At 45.6% G+C, this 12,814-nt stretch overlaps 1 protein-coding gene across 1 annotated transcript in view; it reads left to right on the top strand.

Moving 5' to 3' along the window:
* The window catches only part of Pou2f3 (POU class 2 homeobox 3), a 79,426-nt gene that overhangs the window by 18,828 nt on the left and 47,784 nt on the right, over positions 1-12,814 (top strand). The window contains exon 3 of the mRNA XM_076843683.2: positions 9,087-9,121. Within this exon, the coding sequence (XP_076699798.1) occupies positions 9,087-9,121 (35 nt within the window). The remainder of the gene's footprint in view (positions 1-9,086; positions 9,122-12,814) is intronic.

Raw genomic sequence — 12,814 nt, 5'->3', positions numbered from 1 at the left:
TTACTCTTGGCTCCCCAAGAATTCATTGTACCTTTTATTCTCTTTTGATCACATTAGCCCAAACTCTGTATGACAGGTTTCTCTTCATATTTAACCCAAATCCTTCCAACTGTAGAGCTGTGGCCCCTTCCTTTTTGGGGAGCTGGTAGGTAGAGATGAACAGTCCTGGGTACTGTGAGGGACCGGAAGTGGCTGAGTCTCAGGAGCTAAGTCAGGCTTTGGATGAGTCCTCAGCAGACATTGGTCCAGGTTGAGAGCTGGGAGCCATGGAGTCATGCTGGAGTGGGAAGTCAAAGCACAGTGGGGCTGGACACCTGGGTTTTTTGTCTTTCTCTGAGGATCCTTCCCAACTCACACTCATGCTTTAACAGCTCTGTTACTTTAAGCTTGTTGAGACTCCATTTCCTCATCTGTGAAATGGGGTAAATAATAAAACTTTGTCTTTCCATGTGCTAAAAACTGCCTGGATGATCTCCTGAGGTCCCTCCTAGGCCATGAACCTGGGATCCCAGGTATTTGCCATCTGCCTATTTTCTTGCTATGAAAGCTTTTCCCCTAAAGATTCATGGGGGTTCATAAAAGCTAAAAGAGGCCCAGAGAGACCCTGGCAGGTGGCTCTTCCAGCTTGGCACAGAGTTCACCCATGTACCCACCAAATAGGGGATTTTGAAGCTTCCTTTGTGAGCACTTTCTGCCCCACCCCTCCCCTCTTGTGCCCTTAATCTTTCATTTGTGTGCCGAACAAACAGAAGGGAGAAGGAAGGTGAAGAATTCTTTGGTCCTCTCTGCGCCTCTCTGCAGACACAGCACGGCACACGGTGGCCAGCTTCTGGGAGAAGAAGAAAAAGCCCTGGTGCATTTCAATCAACTGCATTGAATCCCAAGATGTTAGCGATGGAGAGGATTTTATAGGTCACTAGAGAGCCCTCCCGTTAATGCTATGGAATTGTCCCATCAAAAAGACAGTAGAATGAATAGGATGTAACTTTTCTTTTTTTTTTTTTAATTGTAGGTGAACACAATAGCTTTATTTATTTATTTTAAAGAGAGAGAGAGAGAATTTTTTAATATTTGGCGGACACAACATCTTTGTTTGTATGTGGTGCTGAGGATCGAACCCAGGCCGCACGCATGCCAGGCGAGCGTGCTACCGCTTGAGCCACATCCCCAGCTCAGGATGTAACTTTTCTATGATCACATATGCAGCTCTTTTCTATGATCACATACACATGTGCAGCTCCACATGGTGTACAACCACAAGAATAGGAAGTTATACCCCGGGTGTGTATGATATGTCAGAATACACTTTGTTGTCATGTATAACGAAAAAGAGCAAATAAAAACAATTGTTCCATCAATTCAAAAACTGCTACTGTCCCAGCCCCCAAGTAAGCAGCCTCTGCTTGAATATTCCTAGGGATGGGGAGCTCCGCCCACGAGAAACTGCAGGCTTCACCATTGGACAACTCTGCTTTTTACAAAATGCATCCTTACACTGAGTTGCTTCCCTATAGTTTCCACCATTGGTGCTTGTTCTGCTTTTTGAAGCCACAAGCTAAGCCTGCTTCTGTTCCCTGTGAATATTTGGGGAGGAAGGAAAAGTTCACTGACATTTATTTCTTACTACGTACCAGGCGCTGTGCCAGATGCTTTCAAATGTTCCCTCATTGAAATTCTCTTTAACTTTTATTTTGAAAAATTTTAGTCATATGGAAAAGAGAAAAAAACAGTTTAATGAACCAACATCTACTATCATATGGATTTAATAATTAACATTTTGCTATATCTGCTTCATCCATTTTTCTGCAGTACTTTATTTATAACTTTATTTTCCTTTTAAACTTCTTTTTTGGGCTGGGATTTGAACCCAGGGATGTTTTACCACTGAGCCCCATCCTTAGCCCTTTTTATTTTTATTTTGAGATATGGTCTTGCTAGGTTACCCAGGGCCTTGCTAAATTGCTGAGGCTGGCTTCGAACTTGTGATCCTTCTTCCTCAGCCTCCCAGTCACTGGGATTACAGGTGTGCACCACCACACCAGCTTAATTTTTTTATTGTGAACATTTTCAAACACACACAGAAACAGAGACAAATCCAGCAAGGCTCCATATACTCATCACCCACTCTGAACCACCATCACATTTCTGCCATTCTTGTTGCTAGAATGTTCTTTTATAAATTATATGGCCATTATAGCATTCAGTCCTAAATTAGAAGTATGCATCTCTAAAGCATAAACATTTTCTTTCTTAAGCACAATATCATTATTTATAAGACTAATACCTTGTTTAATTCTCAAGACAATTTTGATAGTCAAATATCTTAAAATATGCCTACTTGAATTTTCAACTGCCATATATATCAGCTATGGTTATCTGTATTTTGGGTTTCGGTTTAAGGGTGATTATTGGTATTGCTGAAGAAAGTCTTTTTCTGGCTTCACATTGCAGCAGATGGTCTTAAAAGTGGGGCATATTTTTGAGCAATTTTGACTACTTTAGCTGACTCTCCATTATGAATTAGAAAAGCAGATTTCCAGGTGACATTATTTTCCCTAACAAAAACCAAATATTTAGTTTGCTTTTAAAACATTTTGTTGTGGTGGTGGTGGTGGTAAAAATTATAAACATAAAATTTACCAATTTAACCATTTCTAAGTATACAGTTTGGTCTTTGCTATCTTTGTCTTAAATATGTAATTTTTTAACTGTATAGTTATAAAATACATGCAGGGATTTCTATCAGAATCCTGATCCAATATATACTTTTATGTATTGCTTTCTGCTTTCTGCCTTGAGTCACTTCCAAATCCATCAGTATCTCTCCTGTTTATTGCCTAAGCTATTGATTAAAGTTTAATGCTCAGGTTTTCTGGGTCAGATACGGGTTGTAGTAGATTATTGGGAATATCATGTGAGTCGAAGAGTCAAGAAATATGAACTCTTGTCCTGATTCAGGTTCTCCGAAGCTGCATGACTGCAAGGTGTTTGTCCTTCTGGGGTTGGATCTAGCCTGGACTCTAAAAAGAATGCTCCTGGCCACATGTGTCCTCCTCTGTCTTTCCTGCAAGTGGCAGAAGAGGCTCCCAAAGGGAGACCCAGGACTTGAAATCAAATGAGGATTTTGCAGATGTGATAAGGGCTGTTTTCTTAAGTCTGAATAGAAAGTTAGCTTTTGTAGCAGTTTCTCAGTCATTTGGATCTGTTAAACAAAGCCATTCAGCACCTACTACTCGCCAGGCATGGTGTTAGGCCTTCGAGATGAATAAGGTGATAACAACCCTGGCCACTGGGAGGAGCCCACAGTCTCAGGAGGGAAACTGACTTGTAGACCACTGGCTGAAAAATGTGGCGTGTCCTGTAAGCGACAGAAAGAAGAGGCAGGAAATAAGAGGAAGCTATCTTTTCATTTGCCCTGGAAAAGTGTCATGGTAGATGTGATGTTTGAGTTGAGTCTTGAAAGAAAAGTAAGTATTTTCTAGATAGAGAAGGGGAAGAGAAAGACATTCCAATCTGAGGGAATAGCACCTGGAAAATCCCTAACAAAATCCTTAAATCCCTCCAGACCAGGCTCTGCCTGTTTGGGGACAGACCCAGGATGTCTGGAGCCCAGCTCCACAGTCACACAGTGCTTCCCAATTGACAAAGCAAAGTCACCAGCGTTATCCCACTCAAGCCTGAGGCTCGAGTGTCAGTATCCTGGGAATGGCATAATATGGAAATATGACCTTATTTTACCCCAGAGAAGCCTGAGCCTTCTGGAGGTCCCTGCTTTGACCAAGATCACATAGCTTGGGGGTGATGGTGTTTGGACTTGAACTCTGGTTTTCTGACATCAAGTCCCAAGACTCCTTTCAAGTACATCTTGCTGTTCCTCTGTACCTTAAAGGGGTGGAAAGCATTTTAAGGGGTAGAAGGACTTTTCTGGTTAGTACATTCTGATCATGGTCTCCCTTCCTTTATCTAGAAAAGGGAAGCATCCTTCTCATTATGTGGGGAATGGCTTTCCAGTCACCTTAATCTGGAGCATTGGGGCAGCAACCAAGTCCCAGGTCACAGCCTGCAGTTCCAGGGTGCCACTTCCCAGGCTTTCCTGTAGACTGGGTGGGGAAGGTCCAGGCAGAACTAGTCCAGTGGACTGTAGGAGAGCAACAGGAGCCAGTGTGTGGGGAAGTGAGGGCTGAGGCGGCTCCCTCCAGCCAGACCTGGAGAGGCAATCAACAGTTTCATCAGATTAAGAGCTCGGTGCCTTCCTGTGTCTCAACCTAGACTCCTGCATGGTCCGAGCACTTAGTCGGCTAGGGAAGCTGTGTCTCCCAAGAACTCATTTTCCTGCTTTGTAGGGGAAGCCCAATAGGAATAGAAGTAGCTTAAGGCAACTGACTCCTTATTAAGTGTCGAAGGGTTGAACTACATCTACTCTGTGCTCTCTTGGAACATCCCGGGAGGCCCTGTCGGCCCTGTACCTCTCTTCCAGAGAGTCAGTTAGTCCTAGGAAAAAGGAAAAAAAGTACTAGGTAGAGATCACCATGCAGGTAAAGTAGATTTGATGAGGAGGGAAACTCCATCCCCAGGCTCTGATCATGGTGAACGGCCCCTTGAGAAAGACCACGACAATTTCTAAGTGAGAGAAAGTATCGCGTTTGTTGGCGGGCGAGTTGTAAAAGTGAAGGTGCTTGCCCACCTGTTCCATTTTCTTCTGTAGACCTCACCAACAGCATTCCAGTGGCTCTCACGGAGATCAAAAGCAAAGACATGTTTAGCTGACCCTCTCCAAGCCACACTGGGCTCTTGTCCCAGTGATTTTCTTTCTAGGTATAGGTGTACGAGTATAGGTGTACACCCTCTGAAAACACCTTCTCTTATCTTCCAGAACACCCTACTTCCCTGGTCTTCCTTCCCCTTGAATGTTCACTCTCAGTCCCATTTACTGGTTCCTCCTCATTCCAACCTGTACCCTTTTTATTCATCTGGACTCAGTATCTTTGTGACCTCAGCTAAGTTCTGTGACTTTAAATACCATTAAAAAAAAAAAAAAAAACAACCAGGCATGGTTGCACACATCTGTAATCCCAGCAACTCGGGAGACTGAGGAAAGAGAATTGCAAGTTTGAGGTCAGCCTGCAGGACTTAGTGAGACCCTGGCTTAAAATACAATGTAATTAATGGTTTGGAAGGCTAAGGCAGGAGGATCACAAGTTCAAAGCCAGCCTCAGCAACTTAGTGAGGCCCTGTCTCTAAATGAAATATAAAAAAGGGTTGGGGATGTAGCTCAGTGGTTAAGTGCCCCTGGGTTCAATCCTGGGTACCACAAAACAGATAGATAGATAGATAGATAGATAGATAGATAGATAGATAGATAGATAGATAGATAGATAGATGATAGATAGATAGACTGACTAAATAAAGTGGAATAAAATGGAGACTGGAGATGTAACTCCGTGGTGCAGTGCCCAGGGTTCAAACCATGCACCCCAATACATAAATAGATAAGTAAATGCCACTAAAAGCTGATAGCTACCCAATTACACTTCCTGACCTCACTCTTGCCCTAAGTCCAAACACATTTTCCCACCTCTACTGGAATATCTAATTGTCACGTCAAACTTAACATATCCAAAACGTGCCTTTTGGTCTTCTCCCACCAGTCTGCCCCTCCCTGAGTCCCCCCATCTCAGTGACGGTGCCCCCTCACTCTATCACTCTGATCCTTCCCTTTGCACTCCACAGCCCCTCCAGCCGTCCTGACAGTCATAGGCTCAAGACGCACCCTGCACCCAGGCCCTCTCACTGCCTCGCCTCCGTGTCCAGCCCACGGCCGTTCTCACCTGGGCCTCCCCAGTGCCCTCCCAGCTAGTCTCCTTTGGGCTCCTTTGCCCCGCTCCTGCCCATCCATGCAGGTCTGAAGACTTACCTCAGACCTGCGACTCCTGTGCTCCGTGGCTCACTGCCTTTCTTGGACTACCAGCTGCAGTCTGACCCACCATGACCTGACCCATGTCACCTCACCTGGGCTTCCTCTCTCCAGTCACATGCATCCCATTATATCTCCATGGCAGGCAAGCCTATTCCTGCTTCAGGACCCTCCTTCTGTCTGGGATGATCTTCCCTCAGACCTCCAAGGTTGGGACCTTACCTTATTCAGTAAAAATGTCACCTCCCTTGAGTGGCTCCTCCTTCCCAAACCATCCTGCTTTTTTTGGGGGGGGGGAGTTGGGAATTGAACCCAGGACCTCACACATGCTGGGTAAATGCTCTACTAGGGAGCTCCCACCCAGCCCCCATCCTGCTTCTGAATATCGTCCCCCTACCCTGTCCTATTGTTCTGTATGGCAATCATCTCTAAATGAAATTGTGTATCTGTTTGTTTATTCCTTTTATGTCTCCTTACCAAGAAAAGCAACTCCATGAGACCGTCTTCTTCCATCTTCTCCAACATTGTATTCTGGTGTCTGGCACCTGCCGTGGGCTCAGCAAATATATATATTTTTTTCTTTTTGGAGGGGGGATGATTGGCAACCACTTTTTAAAATTTTTTTCCTTTGTTCTAATTAGTTATACATGACAGTAGAATGCATTTTGACACATCCTACTGCTCAGCAAATATTTATTGAATTAATGAATTTGTTTCTTGTCAAATCTTTAAAAATTACTCTTTGTCAGGCCAACTATACAATGTCACATTAGGATTTTTTTATAAGATAAATGTAATTTTCCCTTTCTACCCATGTAAGCACAACTATTTTAGTATGGGGGAGGCCCTTCATGACTATAGCTCCCCTCACCCATTTTGATATTGTCTTAGCTAATCTCAACATCAGGCTTCTGTTAGAGGTCATTTTGTGTTCACCATAGTCCTCCTTCGGGGGTGGGGGGCCCTGGCCCTTCATCCTGCAGGCCCAGCTGTTCTCAAGATGCCCTACAGGACTGGGATGCGCATCCCTGGCATCCCTGGAACAGAGCAGAGAGAAAGAGGCCTAGGTTGAAACTCTAGAGGATTCTCTTAGATCCCATTCATTAAACTCTCAGGCACTTCTTGAGCCTCTGATCTGTGTTAAAAACTGTGGTCATTCAGTGGCCATGAAAGACACAAAATAGGTGTCACTGTCCTGTTCCGAGGAATTCACAGCCTGAGAGGAAAACATGCAAATGAATAAGGAGTCCCACAACAAGTACAGGTGGCCAGTAGAGAGGTCTCCTGGATCCCAGAAGGGAGAGAGACTGACCCTGCACAAGGGAACAGTATGTGGGAACGTGGGAATGTGTGGACACAAATGAGCCTTCCATGGGGTCAGAGCTCAGGGTATCTAGGAGGGTGCAAGGCAGGGCTTTGAGCAGCAGGAGGCAATGGGGAAAGGTAGGTGGAAAACAGGACCAGAGGGGTTCACACTGAGCTAGGGAATTGGAACTTTATGCCAAAGCTTTCATTAGAGCTCTGATTTGCTCATTCATTTGTTTATTCATTCATTCAACCAATATATTTTGAGTGCCTATTATATGCTAAGCATGGTGCTAGGCTCTGGGTGCACTGTATTAAATAGTCATTTTCTTTACTGTTATGGAGTCAGTAATCCATGCGACCCAAAGGAAGAAAGTTGTATGACAGCTCCTTCCCTGGAGAGCAATATGGAGAAAAACTATATGACTACAAAAGAAATAATTCCTCAAGTGATAGGTATATGTTTAAGCAAATCATGGTAATTCATATAATGGAACATTATATAGACATTAAATTTTGGGAGGGGAGGGTACTGGGGATTGAACTCAGGGGCACTTAACCACTGAGCCACATCCTCAGCCCCATTTTGTATTTTATTTAGAGACAGGGTCTGATTGAGTTGCTTAGCGCCTCGCTTTGTGCTGAGGCTGGCTTTGAGCTCACGATCCTCCTGCCTCAGCCTCCTGAGCTGCTAGGATTACAGGCGTGCACCACCATGCCTAGCTTTATATAGACGTTAAAATGAGGTTTATGAGCGTTAAAAAGAATTCATGTTCCCTTTTTTTTTTCCTTTTGGTACTGGAGATTGAATCCAGGGTGTTCTACCACTGAGCTACATCCCTAGTTCTTTTTATTTTTTATTTTGAAACAGATCTCACTTAGTTTCTTAGGCCCTTGCTAAGTTGCTGAGGCTAGCCTCAAACTCTCAATCCTCCTTCCTCAGTCTCCCAAGTCATTGGGATACAAGTGTGTGCCACCACATCCAGGTCCTTTAAAAATTTTTCATTTTTTTATTTTGAGACAGGGTCTTGCCAAGTTGCCCAGGTGGCCTCGGTTTCCTGAGCCGCATCATGCATACACCACCATGCCTGGCTTTCATGTTCCTTGATAGCGTAGAAGAACTATTTTTGATGTGCTTTCTGGAAAAAGCAGGGTAAAATCTATATGCAGTGGTATATCTCCATGAAGAAAAATAAGCTTAAAAAATACTAAACGTATGATGTTGTTAGTTATGGCTGCCTCTCGGCAGAGCAGTTCTCTATTTAGATTTTTTTTGTTCCCCCAAATATAAGCACATATTTACTTTATCAGTATAACATTTATTGTAAAAGGAAAAAGATGACAAAACAAGAAATGGAAGTGTGGGGAGGGGGACAGATGCCTGTCCTCCTAGGTGGATCAAGCATCAGCGTCCTGGGAGGGGTCACCTAGTGGGAGACCTTTGTGCCTTAGGGCAGCTCCTTTAGGAACCGTGGCTGGCTTCTCAGTGCTCCTCCATGGAGGGGCATCACGGCTGCCCCAGGGCGGGTCCTGTGCAGGACAGCTGTGCAGGACGGCCATGTGCAGCTGAAGGAGGCTTGGTCTGGTTAGCTATTCTCCCCAAGAACCCTGTCTGGCTTTGTGGCCTTGTACAAATTAGTCTGCCCTCCAGGGCAATCCTGGCTGTCCACCTCCCTGGAGGAGACTCTCCTAAGATGCTTTCAGAAAACAGGACGAACAGGAGGATCCTGGCTCTAGGGGCAGCCGGAACCCTTTTGCGAAATAAAGACACACTCACCTCAACCTCCTGTTCTTCCTCTAACAGTCACCTCTTCCAATCCTGTGAGCAGCGAATATACATGTATATAAATATTTTTGTCTCTTTCAGGAAATGATCGAAATGGCCTAGATTTCAACAGACAGGTAAGAACTTGATTTATCCTATATAAATTTGGGGGGTTTCAGGTATGGGGAATACAAAGACTAAGTAAGTTCAGAGGAGAATATTCACAGACACTTAGCTTTCAGGATTAAGGGATCCTGAATCCAGCCCCCTGCATCAACCATAATCAGATATTAGGCTCTCCTCTTAGAATTCCCTCCAGAGTTCTGAACAGTGGAGCAGCCATTTAGGGTGCATGCCACATGTAGTCCAGAAATCTAGGACAACGGCTCTTTCTGTCCAGGCTTGGCCTGATGGCCTCTTGGTGAGTCTGTTGGTGAGGGCTGACTACATGGAGAGGAATGTGTGGAGCTGCAAAGGACAGAGCGCCTAGCTGTCCTGGGGGCACTCCTGATTGGGAGCAAGTGATAGGGACCATGATAGGGAAACAGAGAGAGCCCAGAGGGAGCACGTAACCAGGCTGGGGACAAAGCAGACACTGCATGCTGCCTTGGAAGGCAACTAAGGTGGGTGAGCCTAAACCTAGTTAGAGAGAGCTCGGGGCAGGGGGAGGTGGTGTTGGAAACCTCACGGGGCGGATGGACGTGGATGGAGGAGGAGAAGGGTGAAGCCAAAGCAGAAGATTTGCCCTGGGGGTTTCAGGCTACCGAGGAGCCTGGGTGGGGGGGACTAGGACCAGGTGTGGTGTCCCAGCAGAGGGTGGGAATGGGAAGAGTTTGCAGGGAGGAGAGAGTGTAAGCTGCTGCCAAGCAGAAAGCAGTAATGAGGGATCCCAGAGGGAGGAAGGAGGTGAGGATCAACTACAGAGTCAGAAACCCTGGGCTTGGGTCCCATTTTTGCCACTAACTAGCTATATAACCTTGGCTTAATAATTTTTAGCCTGAGTTTTCTCGGCTGAAAAATTAATTTATTCCATCAGTTAGAGGAGAGGCACCTACGTTATGCCAGGTATGGGAATACAGAGAAAAATTAAGACATGGGTTCTGTGCTGAAGGAGCCCAAAATCTAGCACCAGAAGAGGATGGGCAAATATATGGGGAGAGGAAGCTGAGAGACTCTATTTCTTAAATTACAGATTCATTAAATTTTATTTAGTAATTTTTAGAAGTATGATTATTAACATCTTTAGGGTATAAGTTGATGGGATTCGCTGTGATGTTCTCGTGCATGCATATATCCTATATTCCTTATGTCGCTCCACCTCTCTGATAGCCTCTGCTCCTCCCCACTCTCCCTGTACTCTTTGCCCTTCCCTCGTAGCCCCTCTTCTGCTTTCGGATCAATATTTTTTAAGTTTCCACATATGGGAGAGAACATGTACTACTTGTATTCTTGTGTTTGGCTGATTTAGCTTAACATCATGTCTTCCACTTCCATCCACTTTCCTACAAATGACCGGATTTCGTTCCTCTGTATGGCTTAGTAATGTTGCATTGTGAGAGACTTTTAGTGGATAATTCTAATACCATCATTTGTGTTACTCCACGGGTAAAAAGTCAAACAGAAGTGGGAAGAGTTAGTTCTTCCTGGGATCTCAGGGTGGGCTTCGTGGAGGAGATGGTATCTGATGATGGCTCTGAGGGCTGAATAGGAAGGGACTTGTCAGGCATAGAAGAATGGCATGGAGAAGACAGAAAGAGGTAAGGGAAGACCGTCGCAATGCGGGGGTGCGTCAATCACCTGGGCTCCTTCCCTTCATGCTAGTATTTTTTTTTTTTTTGATACCAAGGATTGAACTCAGGGGCACTTAGCCACTGAGCCATATCCCAGCCCTATTTTTTATTTTATTTAGAGACAGGGTCTCACTGAGTTGTTCAGGGTCTTGCTAAATTGCTGAGGCTGGCTTTGAACTTGCAATCCTCCTCTCTCAGCCTCCCAGAGGGCTGAGATTATAGACGTGCACCACCAAGTCGAGTCATGGTAATATTCTTTTTTTTTAAATTTTTTTTAAAGAGAGAGAGAGAGAACTTTTTAATATTTATTTTTTTAGTTTTCGGCAGACACAATATATTTGTTTGTATGTGGTGCTGAGGATCGAACCCGGGCCGCACGCATGCCAGGCGAGCGCGCTACCGCTTGAGCCACATCCCCAGCCCCGAGTCATGGTAATATTCTGAGTCCAGGTTTGGATAGAAGTGCAAGATGGAGTAGCAGATCAAACACAGATATTAATTCGACATATTCTCCTCCTCCTTTATCTGTTGAGTGATCTGAAGTCACTAATAATGTTTCCTAAAAGGCCATTGATTCTGGGTACATCCTGCACAGTCAAAGAAGGGAATAATCTTGAGTTCTAAGCCCAAACATAGGCAGACAGTGTGTGCCATTTTGTTCATCAGGAAGGCTAGGAAATTTGCCAACAAATGAAGACCCACTCTTCTCCCCCTCTACTTGAGACCTATAACAGAGATAGGCTTCACTAAAGAAAGATCTAGGTTAGCTATGAGGAAGGACTTCCAGGCAATGAAATTTATTAAACCCTGGAACAACTACCAAGGGAGGGAAACTGTAGAATCAGCTTCTCACTTAAGGTCTTTAAATGGGAGACAGATTCTTATCTAAGAGATGTTTTGGCCAGGTTTGCCTCCAGGGTGGAAGGATGCTGGAGGTTTCCAGGTAATCAGTGATCCTGAAGGAGAGTGCCAAGTGGGTTGGGACCTGGGCTACGCCCTATGTACTGTGTCCTGAGGACTCAGGACCCCCAGCCCAGGGCCCCCTCTCATTCCCCTAGGCCTTAACGGGAAGCATAGGGAGGAGACTCTATCCCACACCAACATGTGGCCACACCTGCCCTCCCAGAGGTGACCAGCTGCACAGGTCCAGTGGCTTTGGCTGCTTGTGTGATCCTTCTGAAGCTGGAGAAACCCTGGTGCTGGGGACCAGGCTAGCCCTTCTGGCCCTAGACTGGCTGCAGGGAGGCCGCTGACTCTTTGGACTGACTCTGGAGCAGACTCACCTGAGTTCATTTCCCTTGGATGAGCCTTGGGGGTTGTCCCCCCACCTGAGAGACGGGTGGAGTCCTCATAGCTCACAAGAACAGACCCAGCAGATCTGTCCTTTGGAAGGAGTTTGGGGGAGAGACTCGTCATGCTCTTCTCTGCACCCAATCACATCTGCAGCCTCTCTCAGGCTCCGCCTCCTCCCTCTGTCTGTCCCTGGAGGTCATCAGATACCAACACCCACAGGCTCACCTTCAGACCAGCTCACCTACAGGCTTACAGGTGGGCACTGGGCCTCTCCTTGGGAGTCTTGCCCTCATGTTTCACAGCAAAGGAAGTCAACCTACGTTTGCTGAGCACCGGGCTCTGGGCAAGGTGCTTTGAGCACTGTAATCTCATTTCTTTTTCACTGTAAACCAGGGAGGTAACTATATGTTACTATCCCTGTTTTACAGGTGAGGAAACTGCCTCCCAGGCAGCCTCTCAGCAAGTTTTAAAGATGAAATGACTTGATGAAGGTCACACAGTTGGTCAACTGGCTGAGTCAGGATTTGAACCCACATCTCTGAACGGTGGAGCCCATTTTTCCCATGATGCCTTGCTGCATCCTCCTCTGCAGTCTCTCAGCCTCCCTCTCCCTTTACATACACACAGCTCCCGGGGAGAGGCCTGGGAATCGGACACTGAGTGTGACTTCACTGTGACTAAGTAGGAAGAAACGAAGAGAGGGAGTAGGGAGGGGAAGAAAGCACCGTTGTGCAGGAACAGCCTCTG

Source organism: Callospermophilus lateralis, chromosome 2 (assembly GCF_048772815.1).
Source record: "Callospermophilus lateralis isolate mCalLat2 chromosome 2, mCalLat2.hap1, whole genome shotgun sequence".
Lineage (NCBI taxonomy): Eukaryota > Metazoa > Chordata > Mammalia > Rodentia > Sciuridae > Callospermophilus > Callospermophilus lateralis.
The sequence above is the reverse complement of the archived record's forward strand: the minus strand, read 5'-3'. Positions and strand labels throughout refer to the sequence as shown.